At 28.2% G+C, this 12,001-nt stretch overlaps 1 protein-coding gene across 2 annotated transcripts; it reads right to left on the bottom strand.

Moving 5' to 3' along the window:
* Positions 1 to 196: 196 nt before the first annotated feature.
* Positions 197 to 5,042, bottom strand: LOC137817027 (protein TRM32-like). 2 transcript variants are annotated; one of them, XR_011081906.1, is made up of 7 exons: positions 4,688 to 5,042; positions 4,098 to 4,179; positions 3,705 to 3,944; positions 2,912 to 2,985; positions 1,372 to 2,788; positions 497 to 1,183; positions 197 to 466 (listed from the first exon to the last, which is right to left on the bottom strand). XR_011081906.1 is itself a non-coding variant. In XM_068620237.1 (6 exons), the coding sequence occupies exons 3-6, from the start codon at positions 3,853 to 3,855 to the stop codon at positions 549 to 551; spliced, it is 2,277 nt and encodes a 758-aa protein (XP_068476338.1). In that variant the 5' UTR covers positions 3,856 to 3,944; positions 4,098 to 4,179; positions 4,688 to 5,042; the 3' UTR covers positions 197 to 548. The 2 variants fall into 2 exon arrangements, 1 of the variants encoding a protein (XP_068476338.1); XM_068620237.1 differs by having other exon boundaries at positions 197 to 1,183.
* Positions 5,043 to 12,001: the final 6,959 nt, after the last annotated feature.

The raw sequence follows: 12,001 nt of genomic DNA, 5'->3' as shown, positions 1-12,001 counted from the left end.
TAGAATGGAGAGTTTACTCACAATAATATTTTTATTATATTTAGTATTTTTATCAAGTTAAAAATATATTCTCAAATAGTATTTGACGATAAGATAGAAATTATTTATAAAATTAAGTATAATTTAATGTTATTTTATGTGAAACTGCTTATTGTTTCTATATGCATAAGTGCAAGGAAATGAAATCTCCAAGGTGTAAGCAAAAACACTTCACTCATATATGTTATTTACATGAAAATCAATCACGCCATTCACCAAAATCCACGAGGAATTTACATGACATATACCAGACAATCTTATTGATAAGTTAATATACATATGAATCTTATTCGCAGGAAAAATCGACATGGATGGAGCTGAAATGCACTGGAATCTATATTCCACGGCCTATTATTGCTAATGAAAAGCTTGTGGCTGTCCCTTTTGTCATCTTCATCTTCCTCTTCTACAATCAACACAATCCAAACTGCTTTCTACTCCTGTGAAACTTCTGGACCAGCTAGGAGAATTTCCTGAACAAAACCATGGTGTAACTAATCAAGCACACTTCATGAGAACATGAATTCATCTAACAAATCATCCATTATCATCTCTTCTAGTTCAAGTCCTACATACTCCTCTTCCTCTTGAAGGATCATCCACCCTCTTCCTTTTGCCAAATCACGACCTACAACATCATCTAATGTCTGATCTAGCTCAGGTCTCAAGGTCATGTATGAATTAACACTGCTCCACACTTCATTCAGAAGATACCGCCCTTTAGGCATTGGATGGAGGCGGGGGTTGAAGGAGAATGGTCTTGGGAAGTAGGTTGGTGATCTTCCATAAATTTCGAGCAGCACCTCGTTCACTAAGTTAAAAATGAGTTGATGATCATAAGGGTTCATCGTCTCTTCTTCAGAGGGTTCAATTTCATGGCTCAAACTCTCATCCAAATCTTTGAACAAGGAGGGCTTTAGTGGCTGGTCTATTGTGTATCGCATCTGAGTGTGCTCATTTCCCAAGAATCCTGAATATTCAAGAACTTTTTTCACATATTTGAAATTGGAAGGGTAATCTGTATCTTCAGCTGTCACTACACTTGCATTTCTGTTGGATGAAGAGTCTGGCCATACACTTCCTTTGTCTGATAAATCAGTTTCCAATTCTTCCAATGTAGAGACTCGGGTATACAATTCTGTGCCTGAAACGATAATGGCCAAAAACAATCAGCAATTAGTCAATTACCTCTGTTGTAGTTCATATCACAAACATTAAGAGGTGGAAAAGTGACTGCAATATTTCATCCAATATTTTTGTTTTACTTTGAATAAAAAATAATTTCATGACATCTCAAAGAAGTACTTAGTCCCGTGTATATAAGTTTGGTACCTTCTGCATGGCTGGTTATATTGTCCTCGGAGCTAGTTTCAAGAGTTGGCGTCACCTCCTTGCTCAGATAGGCAGTCATATTACTCATTTCCTCTTTTTCTTGGGTAAAACATCCATCCCCCACTGCTGGCTCATCCATGTCCTCCTTTTGGTCATAGGTAACTTCATCAATTTTCTCCAAAATCTTATCTGTTTCCACAATTTCAGCCTCTTTAAAGTTATCAAGTGATTTGTCCATCTTTAAAGGAAGACTCACTGATTTTCTGTGAACACGATCATAAGTTTCCTCGGTCCCTATATCATTTGTATTAAAAAGTGCCTCTTGTACAATGAAGCCTAAAGTCTCGAGATTAGGCATAGAGAAATTGCTTCTTGAAAACTTGGGAACATGAGCACTCTTGTGGATCTTATCCTCGTGTGTCAATTTTAAGCTTTTAGACTTTGAGCTTTGCCACTTAGCTTCTTTGCTGAAGCTTTTCTCGAACAACTGAGTATATCTATCCAATGATTCATTCAGAGAAGATGTTCTCCGCATGAGCCGGGCATCATGTTTGTTGGAATCATAATCAGAAGCTTTAGTTTCATTTGAGCTTTTGCTCCTTTTGTATTCTTGAACCACACCATCTTCCAAAGTTCGTGAGATCTCTTCGTCATTATTGATGATGCTATATTCAGGTGAAGCTCTGTGGTGGATAGCTTCAGCAGAAGTTTGGTAACTACTTTTTCTGAATTCCACAAGAGCATGTTTTATCTTCTGTTTTATAGCTTTGAATTGATGAAGAACCAATTGATTCCACCCTCTGTGATTTGATTCCTGAGAAGACTTTGAAGAAATGATTGCTTTTTGTTTCATGGCACTATCCACACCAAGATCACTCACTAAAGTTAGTGGCTTCTCATAAGAAACATCTTTCTTCACACTGGACACGGACATGTTTGATTCTTGGGTACCCGCAAAAAAAAATTCTCCCTTTGGATAAATTTCATTTTGCTTGTGTTTTAAGGACCTAGAGCTAATGTTCCTCATCTGTGAAGTTGATGCTAAAGGAAATGACCCACATTTTGTCAATCTTGCTTTGGTTTGGGAAGGTTGATGGAGTTTTTTCCCACTAAAGTCCATGTCCCGTAGAAATTTAAGTAATAAATCCTTCTCCACCCTAAGAAACTCAAAAACATCAGAATGTTTCTCAAAATTGTAGGAACTGTCCGTAGGCTTATGGTCAAGGGAAGCTTCTGTTGTCTTGCCATCCTTTTCCAGATGAAGCGCATACTCACTACTGTCTTGGTTTTTCCTCGAGTAGGCTTTGTTGCCTTTGGAGTTTTCTTTGTCAAACTTTTTACCAGTTCGTGCTTCCTTTTGGCGATATTTGGGAGAACTTTTGTCTGCAGCATGCAATTTTTCGCTATGTTGCCTGACCTGATATTTATACAAGACATAATTACTATGTTATATACAAATATATCCATGTTAAATAGGAGACCAATCTATAATTGTTTGTGGCCACCTCCTTAAACTGAGAGCATGAAGTTTTCAACTTACCAGGAGGGGTTCTGCTTCTGAAACTCCATCTTGTTGGTCTTCAAGTTGGTCATACAAAATGGATTTTCTCTTATCTGCAGTAAAGTTAAAGAGCTTGTTAAGTATGTAAAGTCACTCACAGAAGCAAAATATGGTCACGATTATTCAAGAGAGAATAATGTGAGGTTATCTTCAAAGTCAGGATTTCTAGAGCTTTACCTTAAACAAAATTATTTTTTGGATCTGCAGCTGTTATGTTATTTTTTTAGGGGAACTCGAACTCAACTATTCTTTCCTTCTGTTAATCATATCATAACAATAAGACGGGATGAATGACATATTCCCAATGATATAGTAGCAGATGTACACAGAAGGTCCCTTGTGTCCCAATTTAAGTAGTAAATTAGATTTTGTTTCGGCTTCACTTTATGTATCCACTCTGATTACATGGACTAAATTATCCCTTTTACACTTTCTCACTTTGGTTCTGAAGGTTATGTTATTTTTTTTGCCACTATAGCCATAATATGTTTAACTTTAACCCGGACTTTTGAGAGGTTTAGTGACACAGAAGAGAAAGGTTTAGAGGAATTAATAGGAAAAGTGCATAATTACTGAGGCAGTAATGTATAACATACCCTTATTCTGTATCTTGTACACGTTTTGATGATTCCTTTTAAGGCAAATATACAACCACAGTGGGTTCCATGTTATATATTAAGCCAAATGCAATGTTTCATTTACAAATAGAAAAAGAACCAAAATTTAAGCAATGATGAGTGAGAGAAACAAGATTTGCTGTGAAATAGCTTACATGTGACATGTCTTCTCCTTTTTTGAGGAAACACCTTTTTTACGCGCCAACGATGGTAATCAAGAATTTTAAGCATGCCCCACATGCATCCTGGATTATTGTCCTGAATTTGAATAGCGGTCTGGTCGGAAGAAATCACGTCCTTTCCCATTACTGCTTATCAGGGTAATCTTGTTCTCTAGTTTTTGAATCCACTCGAGTGTTAATCAATCTCTTCCACCATGCCCTGTCTCGCGGAACCTTGATTAAAAATACAAAGAAAAAGATGTTTATATCACGGAAAGAAGCATAATTGAACACGAATCTCAATCTCATATTCACACAAGATTTTGGATTCTTTTCTACTTTCCTTAATAACCAACCACAGCAGAATAGCAGAATAGGTTCTCTAACCTTGTTCTTCAGTCTTCCACTGAATGAAGAAGAAGTCCGCGTAGACGAATATCAACAACAACTAGTTCCAAAACCTGTGTTGCTGCACATCAAGAAAAGGAGATTAAGAAACTCAAACCCCTCTTGAAATCTAAATTAACCCTTAAGCAGAAAGGATTAAATTGATCATCAAAATTCATCAGCAAACATTCATACCCTTTGCAGCTAGTTGGTCCTTATTGATAAATTATAACCATCCCCAAATTCATATATACAAACACCACAAAGACACACACAGACACATACCAAACCAAGGAGAAAACATGAAATTATGAACAGATAAAAAGGTGAAAACAATCAAAACACTAACATATCGGACTGCAACCTGGAGGTTCGTCAAATTCAATCAATTCAAACAAAACCGAAACTCATATCCATACTTTTCATAACAATTCAAACATGTAACATAAACATGAAAAACATGCATCCAATCAATATAGAAAGAAAAAAAAAAAAAAACAGAGATAGAAGAACTTGTAACGTGAGAAACAAAGTTAACCAAAACGAAAACCTCTCTCTCTCCAAGATTGAAGGTGCAGTGAGAGTCTAACCTCTAAGTGGTGAAGAAAAGGAGAGTTGGCAGAGTTAGAGTAACGACGGCGCAAAAGGGGTGAAGCAGTTTGATCAGAATAAGGTGGCAGAAGCAGAAAAGAAGGAACAAGGACAACTAAAGTACAAGTCAACTTTGTATGTATGAATAGGTTATTATTAATATTATTATTATGGTGGGTGGCTGCTGCGAAACTTAGGAAAAAGCAAAGAAGAAGGAGCAGAGGGAGAAAAGGTTGTTAAGAAATGGAATGGAAGTGATGTTTGTTGATATAAGGAGAGGAAGTGCTTCACCACATCAAACGCGCGCAAAACTGGTCTTCTCTCTCACTATCACCAAACAACAAACTCTGCAATGCTTATTCTTATTCTTATCACTGCACATTTTCACACCAAATTATTTTCTTTCATCATAATTTCATCTTAGTTTTTTAGTTGCAAACATTATTCCTCACACCAACAATTACAAAATAAATTTTACATTGACCCAATTTACTTCACAAACTGATTCTAAATAAATCAATGAACAGAAGATAAATAAATCACTTGTCAAGATAGTGTTGTGGAAAAGAAAAAGTCAAAATAGACTTAATTTATTAGTTTTTTCATCAAGTTTAAGTTTAGCATTATTTATGTTGATTTTGAAGTTAAGGAAATTGATTATTGATATTAACAATATTGTGATTTTTATGGGATTCTCTCTCACACACATTGAATTTGTATTAATTGGTTTTAATCCAGCAGTAGAATTCTTAAATGCATAGATTCAAATGAAAGGTTATGTAATAAATTTGTATTCCATTTATTTTGTTTGCTACATGATTTTATTAAATGTTATTATATGTTAAATTAAAATATTCAACAAGTGAAATAATTAATTTAATATAAAGAAAATTATGGTTATTTATGTAAACACAAAAAGTTAAATCAATATTTTAGTCAATTTTATTGAATATAGATTATTGTTTACAATTTAATTTTAACTTTATGAAACAGTAATTAAACTAATTATTTTAAATATATTAAAATTAATTCATTTAAAATCACGTTCAAAGATATAAATTAGGATACTAATAATTATATATATTATTTATGTCTTATGTTTGAAAAATATAATATTTAACACGATGGAGAAAAAATATTTTATAACTATAATACTTAATAGTATAATAATGTATTTTATTTAATAAATATTATATAAGGTGATTTTTTATTTACATATAGTTATATAAATGTTTCTCAATATGAATTAGTTCCTAACCGAACAAGTATGGAATTCATACAATATCAAGTATAATTAGACAACTCCAATTTTCTCATTGAGTTGTATATACAAATATATTATTCCATATAATTTTGGTAAATTTATAAAAGAGAAATTCCTCACTTTTTTACTTTTGTGTGTGACTATACTTAACATACTTTTCAAGTGCAATATCCATGTTATTTATTGATTCTTTATTATAAGATTAACTTTTCTCTTCATATTAGCTTCTTATAAATGTTAATACTTTATACAATATTGAAGCAAAATTACATTCAATTATATTAAAATAAATGATTTTTTCAATATTTTAAGAAGATGTTGTCAAAAATACAATTAAATATGTAAACCCTTAATCTTAAATACTAATCTATAATACATAGATAATGATTTTTATTAGAAATTTTTATTAGAAGATCAAGAATGACAAAGAAAAAATAAACTATAATTATATTAAGTATATATTTTATTAATTTTATGATGTCAAGAATGATCAGAAATAAGTTGATAGCTATCTTTATTTATAAAGTAATTAAAATATTGATAATTAATTTATATATAATTTAAAAACTAGTTTACAAATTTTTAATAATAATAAAAATTACTTTAAATATTAATAATTTTTTTATTAAATAATATTTAATTTAATTAATATAATAATTAATTATTTTTTAAAAAATCAATGGTTATTTAGTAAATTTTTTAGTAACGATAAGTTATTAGATTAAGTGGTTGACTCATTTAAACATATTTTTTTTCAAGTTAGATTCATATATTTATTACACTACCAATGAATTAAATCCACCTTTTTTATAGCAGTGCAATCACATAATCACGATATTCACATTTTTTAACCTAAACATTAACTATAATTAGGAATTGATATTATAAATATAGTAACTAAAAATTAAAGTGTTAATTTATATAATTGGATAAATAAATGTATTATTCAAACTATTCAAATACTATTAAAAATATTATAAGCTTAAAACAAATCAAAGTGTCAAAATCTGTGTAATTGGAAGTATTAAATAATTATAATAATAAAATATGAAAAAAATTAAGATTGTTATTAGGAGTCAATCCACCTCCGTTTAACTCACGAGATAAATAAATCGGATTAATTTATAGGTTTGAATCTATTAGGGACTTCACATAACTCATAATCTATTATCTTCTTTTTATTAATTTTATTTTTAGAAAACACAAAATTAAATACACTTTTGTCACTAATAAATATAAGTAAAATATGAGATAGTTCATCATCATATAGAAGTTTAAATTAAAATTTATACAGTAACTAGTTTGTTACTATATATTTAAATATTTATTAATATTACTAAATTAATTATATATTTTATAAATGTATTTATAGAAAATATTATTCAAACATAAAATTAAGAAATAAATTACTACTCATATTCATCATTTTCATCATTGATATATTAGATTGTATTACATTTGAATCTTTGTATTTAACATGTTTTTATAATTTATTTTTAAATAATAATAATATATGGTTTTCAAATGTACATGTGCGTGAAGTTTTTTGCATTATTTATTTATTTTTGTAGTATAATTTTTTATAATATATAGATTCCGAGGAAAATTAATTATTTTAATATAATTTTTTCTATTTATTACATTCAATAAATATTTTTTAATTACTAAATATAATATTTGACTCCTATTCATGTTTCTGTTATTTAATAAATGCGATAATTAATATCGCAGGACAAAAATCAGATAGATGATACATTTAAATATACTTTACATCAATAGTCTTAAATATTTATTTGATATTTGTGTTGAAGTCTTTTTCTCTTCTTCTCCTCCCTCTGTTTTATTTTTCTTTCAGAATTTAGTCCATTTAAATTACATTTAAAAAAAAAATCAAGTATACTGTTGAATTTAAAATAATATTATATTTTGAATACGTATGGAAACAATAAAGTTTTAATGTTTATTTTAATTTATTTTAAAATATTGAAGTCTGAAATTATATAACAAATACTTTTATTTTAAAGAGATTAAAGTTAAAGTGACCGGATTGAATATATATATATATATATATATATATATATATATTATTATGTTAAACATACTATGTAATTTGATATATTAGATAAACTGACACATCAAATAACAATACATAAAAAAAATATTATTTTAAAAAAAGATAGAAAATACAAAAATATGAAGGGATTAGATGAAAACACGTATGTTAACAAAAATGATACATAGAAGACTATACATATTCATAAAAAAATTCTAAAAACAAACTAGATGAAAACCTATTATATCAATGAAATGATTTTCTATGAATAAATTTTAAATTAGTCAACTTATCAGTACACGTATTTCCTTCACGGAAAATATGAGTAACCCTAAACTTTTACCTGAATAAATATATTTAACAAATATAAAAGTTAATGGTATTTGAAAATGATTATTTAAATATTTATAAACCTATATCTTGTATTTTGCTTGAACAAGGTATGCATATACAAGATGACGAAACTATGACTGAACAAGGTAACTCATGAAGGAGAATGTTTAAGGAGTGGTAACGTGTTTAGGGTTTAAATCAACAAAATTAAGAAAATAAGCATTTAAAAAATGGGTATAGATGAAGTGCATATGATAAAAATTGTGCTTTAACGTGTCTTTTTAAAGCAACTTTCTCACCAAAGAGTCAATTATTTGCAAGTTGTTCAACCAAGGTGTATAAGTACAAAAAAATTTGACCCCATACAGTGTCATCAAGTCACAATCTTCACTGTACTGGGGATACGGTGATGAGTATAATATGAGTCAGAAAACATGAATAACCAAATTGATTAATATAATCACTGGAGCAAATTGACCCTTTCAGAAAATTATTTACACAAAAGATATTATTTTTTAAGAAAAAATTATAAGTCTAACTTTATAATGCACTTTTCTCACACAGATCGATAACGGATGATACGATAGACTCAACAAACTTTCATTACGATAGATTCTAAATGACTCTGATATCATATTAAAAAATAAACTTTAAGTTTAACTCAATCTTATAATATCGAATTATAAAGTGAGATTTGATTGAAAAAACGCACGCGGAAACAACACACAATCACGAATCAACTGCAGAAAAATAAACGACACAAGATTTAACGTGGTTCGGTCGTCAACTGCAACCTACATCCACACGAACAACTATTAGGTTTTTCATTATGTCCTGTTGCACCCCAATTATAATTACAATTACAATGATCTCTTTAAATAGAGATAAATAGATATAACAAAGGGACACAATGATTAAGCCCACCCACTAAAACATGGTGTCTACTCAGTCCAACCCAATTGGTCCTGACTTCATACCTAACAAGATTTATATCCATTTATATAAAAAATATCTTTATTTTTAATGAAAGAGTGATGTCCAACAAAATTCATACGATTCAAAATACAGCTTCAAAGATAAAAAAATAAAGAAAAATTCAAATATTGCATAGTGATGTGAGTGCTCTAGATGGAAAAGAACCCATATGGTTGTAGACCTTAGCTGATTGGATGACCCAATTGGAGTGTGGTAGGGATGGTCAACTTTGAAAACTGGATTGCTCCGTGTTGACCAAGACATAATAAGAAAACTTCAAAGTTCAAACATTTTCTGCTTTGAAATCAACTTTGAATTCCAAGATGCTAATGTAAATTGTTATTGCTGGACTTAAAAGAGAAGGGTTACAGAACTTTAAAGATTCAAAAAATGGGTTCCTTTTGATTCAACTATGTCTATTCCTCATGAGTCAAGATGTTAGTCATGTTCATAGCCCTACACCCTCTTTAAAGAAAAAAAAAAGAGAAATGGTTTTTCATAACTTATAATTATGACACTGCATTTATTTTTATATTATTTTTATAACTTCTTTTTATGGGTCATCATATATAACTTATTAGGGTTATATTGCAATGAGATTTTGAACTCAATGAATTCAATTCATCCTAATTTATTTATTGACAAGTTAATAACGAATTTGATTGTTTTAGCTTATTGTATTATCTCAGTTCTTTCGATTCTAAAATATATAACAATATTAGCTAAATTGTTTTTATTTCTTTTATTGGTGTTTTGATCTGATAAGTTATTTGTTTTTTTTATTAAAAATCTTTATTAGTTTGAGTAGGTTACTTTGTTGTGTTTTTCTTTTAGTATTGTAAAATGACTCTTATTTATTTAAATTTTCTTTACTCATAACAAAATAATTAAAAAAATATAATTTTCCGAGATTAGAAGAAGAGAAAGAAGAATAAGAAAGAAATAAAAATTGAAAAAAATATGTTTAGTTGGTATTGCAGAATAGGAAGAAATGTTTTTTAAAAAAATGGATTTGACAACTGTAAACTTCCACTCTTACATCTGAAGATTTGCGAAAAGAATTTCATCAAGTTTTACATTTTTGTAAGAAATAACCTTATATAATTGTCATTCTAAAAAAACCTTATTGTCATAAAAAAATGTCCTTACATATTTATTTCTTCTTTTATCTCAATTAAGCTTATTTCTGATAACATGTATTTTAATGGCATTGTTTTAAATTTTCTAAAATTGCATGTAATTTCATTAATTAATCAAATTGACTAATTATTTAATTATTTTTTAAATAAATTAATTTAAATATATTTGACTGCATTAATAATTTAAATTATTCAAAATACATTCAATTATCATATAAATAATTATCTATATTATTTAAATTTATAAAAATTAAAAACATAAAAACGAATAAAGAATAAGGAACTAAAGGACATAAAGACATCTTCACCAAAAAATTAAAAGAAATTAAAAAACATGCTTGAATTGAGTGTCCGTTTCCCTTTTTTTTCTCTAGGAATGGAAATCCAGTATTTTACATATTGATAGAGGCATTGGGTTTCCAAAATTGTGTAAAGTGATTCGAAACATTCTTATTTGACTCAGACCTATTCTAAAGAAGTCGAGGCATTTCGAGGCATTTCGAATTGTTTGTTGACACGGATAAAGTCAAGTAAAATCTCTGAAATTCTCCATATTGGACCTATTTCTATTTGAATAGTATTTTCTATTAGTATTCAATTCGTTTTAGTTAGGGCATGTTTGCTTCAAGAGATGTACTGTTCACGAGGATGAAAGTGCAGTGATATCGCTTGTTTGGATATGTTGATGTGCACGGAAGAGAAAGAGAGGATTAATGTGAACATTACTTCTCTTACTTCTCCTCATATTGCAAAGAACCTTGAAGAAAGCCACATAAGCAAGTATGTTTTTCCCATTTTAGTCTCATTTTTTTGTCTTTGCATAAAGTAGAAGATTACTTAATATATAATATAATATAATACAAATAAAATAATATTAACATTATCTAAATATAAATATTAATTATTACAATAAATTTAACCAACACAAATATTTAAAGATATTATTAATAAAATATATTTTTAAAATAATGATAATAAATATAAATTAAATAAAATTATTAAATAATAGTAATATTAATAATAATTATTTTTATATCAAATATTTAATATTTATTAATAATAATAAATAAAGTTATAATATAATAAAATTAAATATAGTTATTTATATAAATAAATAAATTAGTTTTTTTAAATATAAAAAAAAGTTGTAATTTTAAGTTTTCATTAATTAAAATTTCAATCATACTCATCATATCACTTACAGATTTATTATTTTTATGAAAAAATTTCATGTGTTAAATGATAAAAAAATTTGTGTTTTTTTTAAATAATTATTCAATGATATTGGAAATAATTACAAAATTTTAGTTAACTCAAATTTACGCAAAAATACTTCATATTTTATTATTCAAATATTTTTAAAGATAAGGTAAATTTGTAAACTTACATTTTATACATTTAAAAAAAATCAAAATTTCCTCACAATCATCTTATCACTCACAAATTTCAATAAACTTTTCTCACACATACATTCTAACATACCTCAATCCAAACAACTTCACTTTCTTCGCACAATTATATCGATTTTGTACATATACTTATTAAAAAG

This window comes from Phaseolus vulgaris, unplaced genomic scaffold (genome assembly GCF_000499845.2).
Source record: "Phaseolus vulgaris cultivar G19833 unplaced genomic scaffold, P. vulgaris v2.0 scaffold_15, whole genome shotgun sequence".
Classification (NCBI taxonomy): Eukaryota; Viridiplantae; Streptophyta; class Magnoliopsida; order Fabales; family Fabaceae; genus Phaseolus; species Phaseolus vulgaris.
This window is presented reverse-complemented; position numbering and strand designations above follow the sequence as displayed.